At 43.7% G+C, this 18094-nt stretch overlaps 1 protein-coding gene across 4 annotated transcripts in view; it reads right to left on the bottom strand.

Moving 5' to 3' along the window:
- The window catches only part of LOC310762005 (uncharacterized protein), a 352306-nt gene that overhangs the window by 213429 nt on the left and 120783 nt on the right, over positions 1–18094 (bottom strand). For all 4 annotated transcript variants that reach the window (XR_014547773.1, XM_083612453.1, XM_083612455.1 and 1 more), the window contains one exon: positions 13792–13913. Coding sequence is in view for 3 of the 4 variants with exons in the window: in XM_083612453.1 (XP_083468579.1) it covers positions 13792–13913 (122 nt within the window). In the remaining variant the exon portion in view is untranslated. The remainder of the gene's footprint in view (positions 1–13791; positions 13914–18094) is intronic.

The raw sequence follows: 18094 nt of genomic DNA on the forward strand, positions 1-18094 counted from the left end.
TGGCAAAACAACCACTAGCTAAAGCCCACAGGGTATCTTTTCCTTCTAACAGCCTTGCAGTACCACACATCCAGAATTGTGGAACAAAGCTTCCAGATCAGACAGCATGGCTTAAAAGAAGAAGAAAAAACCATTGTTTAGAAACTAATTACTCTGCTAACCGATGCAACTCCATTTAGACTAATAAAGAATAATTTACTTTGCTCCTAATATCCCCCCCGGTATCAATGAGTCATTCAATGACATTACCAGAAAATTGTGAATTAGCTATCATGTCTAGTTCTGATATGGTGCCAGTCACAGAATCCTCAGGAGACAAACTGGACACTCCACTGACCGAACACCTTGAGGAGCAGGGAGGATCTCTGACTCCAATGCTGAGAATCTCCTTGAGGGGCCCTCTGCATTGATACCCAAGGAAGAACCTCTGGAAATGTCAATGGAGTAGGTGGAACCCACCACACCTTGACCTCAAAAGCACCGGAAGCTTCTGGTCAAGGCCAAAGAGGGATGGCACATTACATTACATAGGTGCCAGGAAAAAACATTTGTTTTCTCCCAGACTTTAGGCAAATTATACAATCTATGGCCTAATAAACTGAATGGGGGGTATCGTTTTTGTTTGTTGTTATGGTATGTATTTTTGTTACTGTGGTATGCATTTTTGTGTTTTTATATTTTAAATTGCCCTGTGATCTTAAATAAATTAATAAGGGCCCAGAGTAAGGTGTCTACTCATGAGCAAGCAGTCCCTGATACTCTTTCATTGCCAGCAGCTGGCAATTACAATAGAAAATCCCTATCTATTTAGAAATTAGATTTTATAAGACAGCTTTTGTACCAATACAAATGAGCTTTGTTGTAGGTTTGCTGATAAGCAATTGTAGATGAACAAGAAAAATTAGAAATAAATGTTGGGTTTCATCCACAATGCCTAGTCATGCCTGCAGTGAACACTAGGTAAGGTTTTCAAACTAATGCATAAAATAGTGAAGACAATAAACATTAAATGTTAATATTAATGGTAATGGAAATCATCGTTACATTAAAAGATTGCAGACTTGCTTTGAACGCACAGTTGCAGCAGTTTTTATGTCACTGCAATTTGTCCCTTTAATATATAAAACTGTATAAGGCTACCATTTAGTCAAGTGAAAAAAACAGTACAGTCTTCTAGGCTGCAACATGGTATCATATAGTGGCTTCTTAATTATAAGGAGGAAGTAAAAAATCTGCTGCCAGTCTATTCAGTTGAAGTGACAACTGTTTTGATTTGTGGAGGTTTACGCAAATGCTTTTCAATTTATTCTAAAATGTAAACACCCTACAGAGTGCTTTATTTATTTTTCGTTTTTTACAAACATAGCAGAAAAGTGAATTTTTCTTCTTGATTACTGGTTGAAATCTGTTATCAGTATGAGAAATATAAAACACACTTCCCATGATAACATAATGCTACACGTACAGAGTAACCCTATGCAAATCAACTCATATGTAAGCTGCCCTGACTTCACTGTACTGAGACTTACTCCTAGGTAAGTGTGTACAGAACTGCAGGCAGAGACGGGCAAATCTATCATTTTCTCATTTTTTCCAGTCTTCACATTTTCACAGCACTGATTTATTTATTTTTTAAAGTCCCCATGAAAATTCATCAGCATTTTAATTTCCCCCTAATTTCCCCAAGCTATTATGCCTACCACAGACATTTTTACAAACCAATTTCTGATAACATAATGCATTTTTGACCATCATTTCCACTAATATATGATTTTTTTTAATGCAGACCTTAGCCTAGTATAGTATTATTATTATTATTTTGTACGCATTCCTTAGCTGAAGAACTGCACAAAAAAATCCAGCTGGTGTTACTTCCCAAGGATTTCTGTTCTTGATTCAGAAACAGATAGGTAGCCGTGTTGGTCTGCCATAGTCAAAACAAAAAAATTTTTTTCCTTCCAATAGCACCTTAAAGACCAACTAAGTTAGTTCTTGGTATGAGCTTTCATGTGCATGCACACTTCTGAAGAAGTGTATCTGAAGAAGTGTGCATGCACACGAAAGCTCATACCAAGAACTAACTTAGTTGGTCTTTAAGGTGCTACTGGAAGGAAAAATTGTGTATCTGAAGAAGTGTGCATGCACACGAAAGCTCATACCAAGAACTAACTTAGTTGGTCTTTAAGGTGCTACTGGAAGGAAATTTTTTTTTTTGTTTTGATTCAGAAAGTGTGGATTAAAGTAGGTTCGCCTTTAAATGCAAATTGAATGGAATTGAGGGCTGAGTGACAAGCAATCCTGGCGCCCTGATATTTCCTGCTGGGAGACATCAGAAGACAGGCAAGGTGCCCGTCTGGCAGAGATCCCACTGTGCCCATGGAAAGCGTGGGAGGAAATGGCTACTACTCACCATGTTCCAACCACAGGAACACTCAACAAGCCTTCCAAATGTGTCATTATAAGGGTAGAGGCAGACCCAGCTCTGGGTTCTCTGCATGTAAAATTGTGCCATTCCCAGAGGGAGGGGTAATGGGGGCTTGGACTGGAGCTGACTTAATGATAAAGCACAAATGCTCCTTGTCCTCTGCCCTGGGCTGCTAAGGAACAGTGTGGCGGTAGATTTTCCAGGCCACTCTCCACTCCCACACTTGGGATGCCTCTGTAAATGCATTTTATTTGCGCTATATTGCTCTAGCCTTGCTGCAGAACTAAACAGCTTCAGTTCAACGAGTTTGACCTGCAAACAGCATGATGTGGAACTAGAGCTGGGTATTTTTTTTAGGAAAAGGTCCTTTCAATCCACTTTTTACCCTTTGGCCACTTTACCTTCACTTGAAAATCAAATTAAAGTAGATACCCAATGCTTTCAGGCCACCCATGCTTTGCTGCCTTGTTGTGGTCTCCCTGCAGTCAGACTATGTGTTTATTCTCTAGTGTCGTATTTTAGAAGTAAAGTTGATTACCAGATGGATTTGGATATATTGCATGGGAAAATGCTATTATAACATATATTTTAGCCATCACCCATGTTTCAACCAGGGCAGCCACTTGGTGAGCCACTAGTGCAACTACTGCAATGCGATCCTTGCTTGGAAGTCCTCCCAAGCTCCATGAGATTTACTCCCAAGTAAGTGTGCATATTGGGGATGCGGGTGGCGCTGTGGGTTAAACCACAGAGCCTAGGACTTGCCGATCAGAAGGTCGGAGGTTCGAATCCCTGCGACGGGATGAGCTCCCATTGCTCGGTCCCTGCTCCTGCCAACCTAGCAGTTTGAAAGCATGTCAAAGTGCAAGTAGATAAATAGGTAGCGCTCTGACAGGAAGGTAAATGGTGTTTCTGTGCGCTGCTCTGGTTCGCCAGAAGCGGCTTAGTCATGCTGGCCACATGACCCGGAAGCTGTACACCGGCTCCCTCGGCCAATAAAGCGAGATGAGCGCCACAACCCCAGAGTTGGCCACAACTGGACCTAATGGTCAGGGGTCCCTTTACCTTTACCTTTAAGTGTGCATATTGGGCTGCATCCTTGGAACCCTGTGCACAATGTGTGCATTGGTGCTTAACACAGCTGGCGGTGGTGCAAAGAAGTGGCATAAGAGGACCAAGGCCTCTTTCCTACTTTCACAGTGGCATCTCCCAACTAGGCTGGCTGGTGACTTTTACCTAAACATCAGGGAATGGGACAGCATCCATCATCTACTGCCTGAGGCAGCCACCTCTCTCTACCCAATGATAGGGCGATTCTGAAAGGCTCTTCATGTTGTTGCAGCTGTAATCAGATGTAACTGCAATGGACAGATTGTCAGGGTAAGTAGCAGGCTTTAATAATGGAGGGAATGAATAGAAGTAGAAGTTCTCATTCGAGTCTCTAAAGGTCAATGTATTTTGAACCATATGTAAAATACCGATCCAGCTTTTTAACTACAAATCGGTGCTGTTACCCACTCACTATCAGTCTGAGACCTCCTGTACTTTTATAAATATTCCTGCAGAGTCTCATCAAGCAGGATTAATTAGTCAGGCTTTTTTTACAGGACTACATGCAATTTCAGAGATGTCAATGGAAGTCAGGTTTTTTTGTTCATAAATATATTTATTAATTCCCATTAATAAATAAATTCAATTTTCATTTAACTGTCTGGCCTAAGCCAACTTTTTGAACTGCCCATTTGCAGTTACGGGATTTACAAGCCTCTTTAGTCCCAGGCCTTCCTAAACTCTAGGATTCTGTTCTGCCAAGCACATTTTTTGAGTGTAAGCAACATTTCAAAATCATTACTACTCTTCTTTTTTTGAACCTCCATTTCACAGTTTAATAACTTGTTTGGAGTGCAGAAAAGGCCTACAGCTATATTTATAACACTGCATTGCTGGTATATTTAATCAACAGCTATAGCAAATCGCATCCACCTAAAATGTTCTCATTTAACCTTCCCTCCCACATGATCTCTTACAAATGTGTCCCATTTCATTATATTCAAATAGGACAGGGAAGAAATCCTGCATGCCAGAAATCTTCCTAATAAGACAGTGATTATATTCCTCTTCCTCTTGGCATCATATTCATGTGAGCAGGACCATGTTTACATCAAGACATATATGCCTTATATAAAACTTCATTGACACTATGGACCTTGCTTTCCTGCTGCTGATCTGCTAATAGAAATATGTAACTAGTCCCTAATATCTCTTTCTGTACCCGAGAACTGAAAAGTAGTCAATGTAACACCCATTTTTTAAAAGAAAACTACAGGTAAGTTAGTGTCCTGAAACCACAGGTATATGGCAGCAAGTCTCCCTGGTGTACATAATCCTACAGCAGATGGTAATGCATAGTCCAGCAGGCAGGTAGGCCTACAGGTGCAAAGTCCAGTCAAACCAGGTTCCTGCCTCTGCAGCCCATCCCAGGATCAGGGCACCTGGAGGTCAGTCCCAAACAAGCAGAGTTCCCAAGAGCTCCCTGGAACATCCAAGCCATGGTCCAACCAATGTGGGAAGTTGACCAGACACAGCACCTCAGCTCTGCTTCCCTTATATACCTTGCATGCTGATTGCAGCATCTGGGCTTGATGAAGAATGTGGCCCTCACCTGTTCCAAGCCTACTCCGGGTGAGCCCCACCTGGCCAGCTAGGGAGCTGGGCTGTGGGCTCTTGCCTGACATAGCCTCCTAGAGCGTGCCTCCCATTGCTTCTTACGCCTCAGAGCCCACTGTGTTTGGGAAAACACGCCCCTCTGGTGATGGGCCCTGGTTCCTGTGCACTGACCGCATCCCCTCTGTTGCCCCATGAGTACCTTCTACACCAACCTCTCCTTCTCCATCACCAGCTTGCCCAGGTATGCCTGTCATGGCTATATCCCTTGCCAGGATCATCTTCCTCCTCCCCACTGTCCTGCCAGTTCATGACAGTTAGCTTAATGTCAGTTTGAGGAAAACTGGTGGAAAGTATTTTCAGAGACAAAATTATCAAGCAGATAGAAAAACCAAGTTTTGCTGAAGTAGAACAAACATGGTTTCTGCAATAGTAAGTCCTGTCTCATTAACCTTTTAGAAGTGATCCAGTAAAAAATGTCTACTTGGACAATCCAAAAGCTTTCCACAAAGTACCTCACCAAAGACTCTTGGGCGTGGGATAGGGATAAAGCTAGGAGTAGTCTTCTTGTGGAACAGTAACTGGTTAAGAAACAGGAAGCAGAGATTAGGAATAAATGGCCCCCATTTGGGGATTATAGCCCACTCGGGGAAGAGCAAATTCTCCCTGCCCCCCTTCCAAGACAGCCATGAATCAGAATAATCCTTATTTTCCTCAATATGAAACTCCCAGTGCTTGGAAAATACAATGTCTCTGAAACAGAAAGAAGCCTGAAGAACAGTTCTGAAGTGTGGACAGCAAGTGAATGATAAATATCCCTGCATTTTAAATAGAAATATATCACCCATAGAGGCCCAGAAACACAAGGAAGTTTATACACTGAAAGTATTACATAACTGAGTAGTGATAATTGCAGTGTATTAGTCTTTGATGTAATCATTGCACCAGAGAATAAATTATAGAATGAGAAGTAAAGCTTCCATTTTACACAAAACACGGCTGGTTGTGCATCAGGGACGCAAGCAGAGTACTGATATCCATTTATCCATTTATCCAAACTCTTGTTTGAGGATGTGATATCACACCAAACAATGGAACATCAGAAATGAAAATGCTATAACAACAACAAAAAGAGCCATGAGGGAAGGAGGAGGGAGCGGAGCCAGGAGGGGGAAGGAACAAGGGCCTGCACTGTTTTATTGTAGTACTGTGAATACCCTAATAAACTATTGATAAAAAAGAGGAACTACATTTCATTTTGAGTGCCTGCTCTCCCTCCTATGTTATATCCAAAGTCTGTATTACCTCATAGACAGGCACAGAACATTTCCCTTTTAGTGGTGGTGAACACCATATGCACTACCATTTAGGGGATTTGTAAGTACAGTGGTACCTCTGGATGTGAATGGGATCTGTTCCGGAGCCCCATTCGTATCCAGAAGCGAACGCAACCCGCATCCGTGCGTCTGTGCGTGCACGGGTCACAATTCACTGCTTCTGCGCATGCATGTGACATCATTTTGACTGTCTGTGCATGGATGAGCAGCGAAACCCGGAAGTAACACACCCCGTTACTTCTGGGTCGCTGCAGCACGCAACCCGAAAATACTTATCCCAAAGCTACTTCAACCCGAGGTATGACTGTATTTATGTTGTTGTTGCATTTAAAGGTAAAGGTACCCCTGCCCATACGGGCCAGTCTTGCCAGACTCTAGGGTTGTGCGCTCATCTCACTCTATAGGCTGGGGGCCAGCGCTGTCCGCAGACACTTCCGGGTCACGTGGCCAGCGTGACAAGCTGCATCTGGCGAGCCAGCGCAGCACACGGAACGCCGTTTACCTTCCCGCTGGTAAGTGGTCCCTATTTATCTACTTGCACCCGGGGGTGCTTTTGAACTGCTAGGTTGGCAGGCGCTGGGACTGAATGACGGGAGGGCACCCCGCTGCGGGGATTCGAACCGCCGACCATGCGATCGGCAAGTCCTAGGCGCTGAGGTTTTACCCACAGCGCCACCCGCGTCCCCTGTTGTTGCATTTACCCATTTATAAAAAGTTTTGGCTTTAAGCAGGGTGTCTAAAGTTGAAGAACATGCAAATTCATTTGCCTTTCCTTAGCTGAGAAATGGTACAAGAAAACTTGAGCATTTTAAAATAGTATGTGTGTTACTATCTCCCGCCTTCCTTTTATTTCATGCTAAATCAATTTCACAGTGTTTCCAACTAAAATCACTAAATAAACATGAAAGCTCATCCTAGATGTGCATAAGAAGCACTAAATCAGCAGTTCAGAACACAGCAGTTCCTAATTTGCCATATGGAAGCAAGGACCAGACCAAAGTTATGGGACCAATATTTTCAGAAGCTCAGTAACAGCAATAATTAGACAATGCTATGTAACTGTAGTGTGTGACCAAGCAGTGAACTTGGTAAGAATGCTGAAATCAGATAGACTAACAGCTACACAAGGGCAAACTGTTTCTAACCTGAATAATCACTAGGGCATATCAAAGTGACATATTCAATGAAAACTGGACATGCATGTGAAAACAGTGGAAAGGGAAGCATTATCCCAAGACTCATACTTGATTTGATTTGCAGGCTGACCCATGCTGAACGCTCAAGGCAAAGGGCATATGAAAAGCATAAACCCCATTAGACTAATTAAAAGCTCACTCAGTCCACCTTGTTCCCCACCATCCAAATCCATCAGAAACAAAACCATCACCCCCCACTGAAGATGTTCAGAGATGGTCATGCATGCTTGATGCATGAAATCACTTGATTTTCCAGCAAGTTTTCCAGTGTAAAAATGAATGTGCATAGGCAAGAGAGAGCAGCGGCAGCCATTTTCTCTTCAAAATTTGAAATAAGCCTAGGCACATGTTGAAATGCATAACTTCGGTTGGTGATGCCATCACACAACGATACCTTACCCATGTGCACTTCTTTTTAATAGATGCTCTTTAGAGGTGATGGGGGCATGCATACATTAGAAGCCTTGCCCTGATGTATGTTTATAATGTTGCCATTGTTAACATGAGCCATAAAAATGGCAGGCACAACAAATATCCTGACTGGAGACAGGCAGCAGTAAATCACACTGAGTGAGTCAGAGTTAACTCTTTATTAGCAAAAACAGGGTCTGCACAGGAGTGTCAGGCCTAATGAGCACAGCTATTCCTCTCTGGCAGGTCTTGCCCCCATGAAGTAGTTGCTGAGACTGAAGGTCCCTGCCTTCTCCCAGGTTCCTAAGTCCCCTCCTTTCTAGTGTTTTCCCCAAGCAATCTGAGACTGCACCTGCATGTAACTTCTCCTCCACCTCCTTCATGTCTCTCCTGGTTCTGGGAGACCAGGGGGGAGTGGAGCTTGTTGCAACAAGCAACCTGTGCTTATTCACCAGCCAGACTCATCTCTGCCGGTTGGCCTCCCTCATTTCCTGCTTCAGCTTCTGCTCCTGATTCTGGACTTCTTTCTGCCACAGTCTCCCCCTGCTCACTAAACCCTGTTGCCTCTTCAGCTTCCAACACCTTCTCTCTCCCCCCCCCCCCGTCTTCTCCCTCTGGCCACTCATTGGCGTCCCACCATCAATTCTCTGGCCCTGAGCCTTTTTCCATTGGGGGTTCCCTAGCTGGTTCCTCCCACTATTTCTCTGATGGTTTTTAAATACCATGAAAATCTAGTGAAATGGCTGCTATATTTTTGTCCTTTCAGTTTTAATGCTCTTCTATATCTTTTTCTGTTCGTGTGAATTCTCTCTTGTAAGAATAAGGTGGATTCAGCCCCCCCATCTTTGCTGGAGAAGTCAGATGATGTCAGAGACTATTTTAATGCATTTTCTATTGAGGTTTATACCAAAGGTACCAGCCTAACCCTTTTTCATGGTTATGGCTTCAATTGAAGGCAAGGTTCTAGATATTATGCAGATTACTTTGTTTATTACTGCAACAAAATAGCCCCAGAGCTCCTATTACTGTTTATTTTGTAATTAGAAACAGCCTATATTATAAATAACACTAGAAGTTGAATTGCCTGCAATGCAGACAAAATTTGGGCTGTTGCTATGGGTTCCAATTCTCTACCTTTTGCTGCCCCAAAACAGCCGCTATCAGTGGTTTCAAGGGTATAATGTGAACGTTATGCAAAATATGTCAAATGTTAACAAGCCCATTAAAACATAGCTGGATGAAAAATAAGATTTTTTAACCCATAGCAGCCCATTTGATTCTCAAAGGTTAGATGATGTTGGGATAGTGACCCAGCTTTCTTCACTATTTAATAGCATGTCCTCCATTTCATTCATTCCAATATTACTTCCATAATTCTTTCACTAGTGTGAATTGCCTTTGCCATTTTACCACCCACTCACTCAGCTTGGAGAGGCCCGCCAGACTTCCTTCATATATATAGTGAGCACGTAGTAGAGGGATGAAGCAGGATTTTGGCCTGTCTCCAATCTCCTTGCGTAGTCAAAGCTCTGAAAATGGGCCCTTTCCTTCATACAGCTGCATGCACATGCATACTTGATGCAACTGGGAACCCTGCACATTCAGAGTTCTGCTCATGAGCTGCACCTATGTACATAGAGCCTGTATGTGCACAGCACGCCTTGGCTGATGCAGGTGTCAGGGCCAGGGGAGTGCTTGCCATTAGTGACTGTGCCATCCGGCACAGTCCCAATCCCTTATATACATTTGTTCTGTTATGAAAGGAAAGACATGAAAAGCTCTGAGATATGAAACAGCAACCCAATATCAAGTTCTCACCTTTTCCCTTTGAATTGTTTCAGCTTAATCATTCTCCTGATGAGCAACTTCTGCAAGGAAGCAACATCCTGTCTGCCTGAACATTATGGGGAGAGGAGTGAGGAGTTGACACAGGCAGCTATTTTTAGTCGCCAGGCTTGGCTCTATCATTAGGCAGAGTGAGGCAACCACCTCAGGTGGCAGATGATGGGCTCGAGCCAGCACTCCTCTCTGTTGTATGACTGGGCTGGGTATGGCACATGGGCTCTTTCTTCACATCCTAAACTACTCAGCTCCTGTATGTGGAATGAGGTGGTCACCATCTTATCCGTTGCCTCAGGCAGCAAAATGTCTTGGGCTGACCCTGTCCATGGCAGCCTTTGTTCATTGGCTCATTATGGACTATGGTAGTTGCATTCAGCGAGCTGCATCCCTCTCCCTTGGAGAAGGGCAAGATGGCTTCACACCATGAAGGAATGTGTATAACCACACAGTTCAAAAGCTTGTCACACTGCATACAAATGGAATTTTTTTAATAGCTGGAATTCTGTTTAGAGAGCAGCCCTCTCCCTTTTAAAGTGACTCGTGATTAGGAATGTAGCCCACTGCTCTCTGTACCTGTTCATCTTTCGATTGCAATATCATTAGTCAAACTTGATCCACTGTGGTTTGCATTTTGTTAAATTCATATGATCAGCCCTGGTACGATGATTTATGAAAATAACAGTGCTGTTTTCTATTCCCCTGACGATGGCGTGATCAGCTTCTACAAAACAGATGCCATTACATCCCTATATATTCCCCTATTTGCAGTCCTGCTATTGTTATTCATTGGCCATCATCAAGTAGCCATTGCGCCCAGGCAGTTTTACTTTCAGATTTATTTACATGGGGTGGGGAGACAAAAGATTTAAAACAATTGTCTGTGTGTAAATGACACAGATCATCAACAAGACATCCTTGTGGGTGGGTGGGGAGGGACTCCGCTGAAACACAATAACAAATCCAGCCATCTCCCATAACCATCCTTTTTCATAGCTGTGAATGGCCAGATGCAGAAGAAAAGTTCGCAAGGGCAATTGCTGCAAAATGCAGAGAAAACAGCAGTATTTTTTAAATTGGTCATTTTTTGTGTGTGTGTTCCAGCAGGCGTGATGGACAGGATGATGCTCACTGATGGTAGTGAAAGGAAGGACACAAAGTACATGGTTGTGGTTACGTTCCCCACACCCCACACAAACACACAATAAAATGATGCAGAGCCTTGGTGAACTGTGCTGGCTGGATTGTTCCTTGGTGTTTTGCAACAGTGAAGCTGACACACCTTTTTGTACAACGATGGTTCTGAAAAGCTCAGAGAATTATTCTTTCTTTTAAAATGCATTTCCTATTAAAGCTACTACCATTAAACATTACTAGCTTACACCCATTAACCCCTCCCTCCCTCCCTCCCCCCCCCCCCACTGTCATGTAATAGAGGGCTTTATAGGTAGGAAGGCAGGATAAGAAACATGGCACTGAATTTTAACGCCTACCAGCATCACCTCAGTGGAGCAGAGTTCAGAATAATACACATTTTTTGCAGAGCTGATCTGACAGTAACTCTGAAACAATGACAACGAACAGAGTACTGGGTTCAAAAACAGTGCCATTAATTTTGTGTGGATTTTGAAAACCAGTATCAATAAAGATCACTGATGCTCACCTGGTAGGCAAATGAGCAAGCTGCTGCAGAGCTCACATTCATGTTTGATTTTTGCAAAAAATTTCCAGCCTCCCTACTCATGATTCAGGTAAGCAAGGATGCTGTCCCCGGCAAAGAATTCCTGTCAGTTCTTGGTGTATATGAAAAGCTGCTTTGATGAAGCGTAGCAGCCACAGATACCCAAACACTCTGTGAGGTAACCGGGAAGGGGTTGTTCGTGCTAAACTCTGAGGGCTTCTTTTCAGCTTTCTCAAAACCATGCGAATGAAGATCTCAGTGCCTTTCATGGAGATTGTTGCCAATTTGGGATGTAGAGAGAATACCAAACAAGCCTCCCACAAGGGAACAGGCAGTTAATACTCATTTAACTGTAACTTCTGCAGTATGAATGTGCACTTTTATCAGACAAATAATTTTAGCCTAACATTAGAAGGAGGAGAACAGTATAAATAGGTGCAGCTTCTCTGCTCTCGTTAACATCGCTATTATGCTGGGTTTGAGTTAGGAAAATGCAGTGTGATTACTGAGGCCATAAGGTGTACGCTTGAGCATAAAAATGGACACTATTTTACACCCTTTTTGAAAATGTCTTTTCCCATGCCAAATCATGGGGTGCCTTAAATCCACTGTTCTGAAAGCATTGCTTAGTAGGTGAGCAAATGTTTTGCATTCAGAAGGCCACAATTGCAGTTCCCAGGATCCCCAGATATTGAAACTCTGGAAGGCAGCTGCCAATCAGTGTAGACAATATTGAGCTAGGTATCCACTCATCTGACTTTGTATAGAGCAGCTTCCTATGTTTAATAATACCTGAGAACTTTAGTATAGGTAGTGGTAGCCAATGTATTGGTCTACAACTCCAGGTGTTGTAGGATTACAATTCCCGTCATCCCATGCTGGATGGGCTTATGGGAGATGGAGTTGAACAAATGCATGGAGGGGATCACATTGACAACCTCTGATTTAAGGCATGTTATTGTTGTTTTCATTTCAAAAATAATTCCCCAGAGATATGTTCTCAAAACCACAGCCTATCATGTATAAAGACGCCTGGAGAATGAGCAGAGGGTCCCAGGACTGCAGACAGCAGAAATGTCCCAATCTCCTGAAAGGAAGATCCAGGAAAATACAGGGCAGTCAATACAGGGAAGATACCAAAACAGATTATGAAGCTTTCCATATGCAAGTACAGTGGTGCCTCGCAAGACGAAATTAATTCGTTCCGCGAGTCTTTTCGTCTTGCGAAGCACGGTCAGTCGCAACTGCACCTCTTCAAGCGGTTTTAAGAAAACGGAAACAAACTCGCAAGACGTTTTCGTCTTGTGAAGCAAGCCCATAGGGAAAATCGTCTTGCGAAGCAACTCAAAAAACGAAAAACTCTTTCGTCTTGCGAGTTTTTCGTCTTCCGAGGCATTCGTCTTGCGAGGTACCACTGTATATTGATAACAAGGCAGTGATTTGGGAGAAGCCAGCGTGGATTTGTCAATGAAGAAGCCCTACAAGGCAAATGGTTTCTCTCTCTTTTTTATCAAGTTACTCACTTGGGATTGTGGGAATGCTGTGGATGTTATTTTTCTTCATTTTATCAGAGCATTTGCCCAAATTGCCTATGATATTTTGGTTAACTAGCAACTTAAATGAGGGCTAGCTGATAACAGCATCAGATGGCTTGACAGCTGGTTGGAAAACAGTGTTGGAAAAGTGCTTAGACTCTGGGAGCATCACTCCAGTTCACATTGCTTTTTGGCCCACAAACAGAGCTGTTGTACACCTTGTATACCTGGCTTGACAGTAGTATATGTGAAAGGGATCTTGGGATTGCATTCAGTCACAAGCTGAACATGAATCAGCAGTGTCTTGTAGCTGTAAAAAGATAGGCTAGTGCAATTTTAGATGCAGTTTTCAAGTCATGGGAAGTACTGTAATGGAACCACTTTATTCTGCATTAGCTAGAGTCCTGTGTCTTGTGTCGAGTTCTGGCCACTGCACTTTAAGAAGGATGTGACAAAATTAGAACAGTTTTGGAGGAGGAGGAGAACAGAGAGGCTCAAGTATACTGAGTATGCTAAGCCTGGAGGAAAAAAAAGAATGAGGATGTGCATGAAAGCACTCTTCAAATACTTGAAATAATGTCCTACAAAGGCTTGATCTCTGTAGTCTAGGGCTAGATTTATTAGAATTACAGGAGGGTAGAGTTTACTTGAAATTTGGGAGAAATTTTAGCAGTGAGCATAGTTCAACAATGGAAACAATTACCTGAGCAAGAGTGGACTTCTCTTTGGTGAGGTTCAGGAAGAGGCTGCTCAGGCTGTTCTTGATTCAGGTTTCTTGCATCAAGCAGGAGGTTGGAATACAAGGCCCCTATCAACGCTGGGTTTCTGTGTAAGAAACACACACAATATAAACTGAATTTAAAATGCCAATGAAGTAATTTGTATCATGCAGCTTAAATAATATTGTTGCATGCCATCCCTCTGAGCGGTGCAGGGGTTCTTGGCTCTTACCCAGGGTTTGTGTTTCTTCAGAATGCAGTACAGCAGAGACTGTGGTGTCTTTATGATATATGGTTTATTTACACACATATATAACCTTAGCCTAGGGACGCGGGTGGTGCTGTGGGTAAAACCTCAGCGCCTAGGACTTGCCGATCGCATGGTCGGCGGTTCGAATCCCCGTGGTGGGGTGAGCTCCCGTCGTTCGGTCCCAGCTCCTGCCCACCTAGCAGTTCGAAAGCTCAATGAAGTGCAAGTAGATAAATAGGTACCGCTGTCTAGCGGGAAGGTAAACGGCGTTCCGTGTGCTGCTCTGGTGCCGGTTCGCCAGAGCAGCTTCGTCACGCTGGCCACGTGACCCGGAAGTGTCTGCGGACAGCGCTGGCTTCCGGCCTATAGAGTGAGATGAGCGCACAACCCTAGAGTCTGTCAAGACTGGCCCGTACGGGCAGGGGTACCTTTACCTTTACCTTTATAACCTTAGCCTACAATGCAGGGGTTCACAGCATTAACATCCTAAGGGGGTCTTGCTTCCCTCATAAGCCACAAACTTGGATTCAAACAGAAATCAAACAAGACTCTATCTCTCTCCGCTCCCAGCTTGTTGCTTTGCTTCTAGCTCACACCACTCCAAACTCTCTACTCTCAACTCTGACTTTGTCCTTATAACTATCCATGAAGTCAAGGAGGGGGCCCCACCCATTTGCTGTCTCTCACAGAGCCCCTTCCTTTGCTCCCCTTCATGGCCCATCAACTCACCAGGAAGCTAGCTTGGCTATTCTAAGAATTAGGGGGGGGGGCAAGCATTAGAAGGGTCTCAGCATACAGCCTACGCCCCTCCCAACTCATAACACTATTAAAAACCCCAAATACACACATGAACCCACTAAATTGTCACTTAGAAATGCAATGCATTGACCTTGTCAGATATATATGAAGTAGCATGCCCCAAGGAAATTCATCTTCCTTTCTCTGAGCTTCTGTATTCATGTTCGCATAGCACACCTATGTGGTTTCTGAGAGTGTATGAATAAATAAAATTATTCTTAAGCTGAAAACAACTAAGCACCATGTTTCCTGTTAATAGAGTCAAATATGTGTGTGTACAATAAAATCCTGGGGAAAATACACACCAAGTGACATTTACTGCCACTGTACATGATGAGACTAAAATCTATCTTATCAAATACTTGTAAGCAACTCTCGCCTCTAGCTTCTCGTTTCATTGTGTTCGTGTCTTATTAAAAATTAAACTCAAGTTCCTCCTCCCTTCATCGTTATCCACCAAAGTGGAAGATGAGAGCCCATGGACTTGTAAAGATTTCCATCGTGATTCCACATTAAATGTGCATAAAGGACTCTCCTAAGAGAAAATGACGATTAGAGGAACATTCCTTTTTAGGAGGAGGAAAAGGGCAAAAGGAAAAATACTCCCTTTTTCTAAGCCCCCCGCAGCGATAATGCTTCTTCGTACCTGGTTGTCACTTTGAAATTCATTATATTGACCTAAAGCTTCACGCATTGGAATGCTTTAAGAATAATTGACAGCAAGAGAAGATATAATCGCAAGGTATTGTCATCAGTGCCTCGGCAGCTCTTTCGCTTAAAAACACATTATGTAAATCTATGCAGTGCTCCAGTCATAAAATATTATGCACACATCGTGTGTGGAATAGAGACGGGGTGTCACAAAAACCTGTTTGAGAAACAGGCTACCAATTAATTCCCCCCTCGCCCTCCTACAGAACAGATATTCACTTGGCACATTTTTGGCACACTGTAGTCCTTTTAACATTTCAGAGTGGCTTTTCTCTCCTGACATTGTTACACAGTGTAGTTCTAAAGAAATATGCTATAACTACCACACACAGCAAGCTTAACTAGAAATGGAGAGAAAAGAAAGAGGTCTCCATTTCATTTGCTAATTTGTATTCTGCATAAGACAAAAGAAAGAAAGAGGCAAGTGCCTGAGGGTGGGATGTGGGGGACCAAGACAGAGGATGCTGCCCAGGGGTTTTCAACCATGTAGCAAGCATGCCTTGGGCAAAGGATGTGAAATACCTTAGCTGGGGTCCTATCAATTGAGAAAAGGCACCTCGTGCCCTGGTGGTGAGGACTCCTACCAGAGTTTTTCAGTTATTTTTGTTGCATCCATGTGTTTATGGAACATGGAAATAGGTTTGAGGACTCCTTGCCTCACACCCTGAACCCTGAATTGAGAACAGGAATTGGTAAAAGCAGTGCTTTTTTTCTGGGGATACTCAACGGTATGCTGTAACAGCACCGGTATTTTTTTAGAAGAAAAGCACTGGTTAAAAGGTTATGTTTATAGAAGCATAACAAGGAAGATATTGAGACAATCTCACACAACAAATGCAGACAGAGAATACCCACCCAGGCAAGCAGAAAAACTCCTGACTGCAGCTAAGGGCTGATCTCCAGTACTCAAGGTGGCATGACGGGAGGCAACTATGCTCTTCCCGTAAAGGGAAGCCAGGAGTGTGCCACCCTCCACATTGCTCAGTTCTCAGCAGGTGGCATATGCCAGGCCCTGAAAGCACCAGGCCAAGAGGTCCCATAAGCCAGTCAACAATCTAACATGCCTCAAGTTGTTGACCATGCTGTAATTAAGTGGTACTCAAAGTGGCAGTCCATGGACTGGTGCTGATACCCTCCAACCATTTATTTGATGAAAATAGGGACGTCCCATTCCATAATGATCATTTTACTATTTATACCCCACACATCTTACTAGGTTGCCACAGCCACTCTGGGAAGCTTCCAACGTATATAAAAATATAATAAAACATAAAACATCCCTATACAGGATTGCCTTCAGACAGCTCGGGGGTCAAATAACTCCATACACTCCAACATTTCCCCAATGAAAACAGGGACAAACTAAGGAAAAGTAGGACATTCCAGGAACAAAACAGAAACTGGGACAGCTTCTCTAAATCAGGGACATCCCTGGAAAATAGGGACACTTGGAGGATCTGCCATTGGCTTCCAGTCTGCAGTGACTCCACCACAGCCCGGGTTGGGTGGGACACAGAGGGTTGGGTGGGCACACGGGGGGGGGGGATGCCGGTCCGTCACATCAAATAGCTTGAGAAGCAGTGTCTAAAACCACTTACCCGCCCACACCATGCAGCCAGATCAAAACCCAAACCCACCACAATCCAACTGAATTCAGAGAAGTATGGTGCACGGGCAGGGGCGAGTATGGCCAAAGCCAATCAGAGTGTAGTAAAGAAATTCCCATTCAGCCCTGAATGGCAACTGGCAAAGCCTGCATGGCTCAAAGGGTGAGTTGCTGGGATGCTGAAGATGAAGAGTTCAGAGGCAACCTTTTGGAGGCAACCCAAGCCTGTAGTACGATCTCAGTCATATGAGATCTCACCCCTGTTCCTTGAGAGGAAACTGCATGAGGCGTTCTGCTTCACTTGGGTCTAATAAATATACCCTGCCCATCTGGCTGCGTTTCCCCAACTACTCTGGGCAGCTTCCAATATATAAAAATGCAATAAAACATCACACATTAAAAACTGCCTGATGCAGGGCTGCCTTCATATGTCTTCTAAAAGTTGTGTAGTTCTTTATCTCCTTGACACCTAATGGAAGGGCATTCCACAGGAGGGCACCAATGAGGCCCTTTGCCTGGTTCCCTGCAACTTCACTTCTCTCAGTGAGGGAACCACCAGAAGACCCCCGGAGAAGGACTTCAGTGTCTGGGCTAAACTATGGGAGATGCTCCTTCAGGCATACTGGGCCAAGGCCATTTAGGGCTTTAGGGTCAGCACCAACACTTTGAATCATGCTCAGAAACATACTGGGAGCCAGTGAAGGTCCTTTAGAACTGGTGTTATATGGTCCTAGCGGCTACTCCCAGTCATCAGTCTAGCTGCTGCAGTGTGGATTAGTTGTAGTTTCCGAGTCCCTCTAGTGATATCTTTTCCAACTGATGATAACACTTCATTCATCTGATGAAGCATTGTCCAGTCCATGAAAGCTAATGTCGCCATAAATCTCTTAGTCTTTTAAGGTGCCACAAGACTCTCTGCTGC

Source organism: Podarcis filfolensis, assembly GCF_964270895.1.
Source record: "Podarcis filfolensis genome assembly, chromosome: 4".
Classification (NCBI taxonomy): domain Eukaryota; kingdom Metazoa; phylum Chordata; class Lepidosauria; order Squamata; family Lacertidae; genus Podarcis; species Podarcis filfolensis.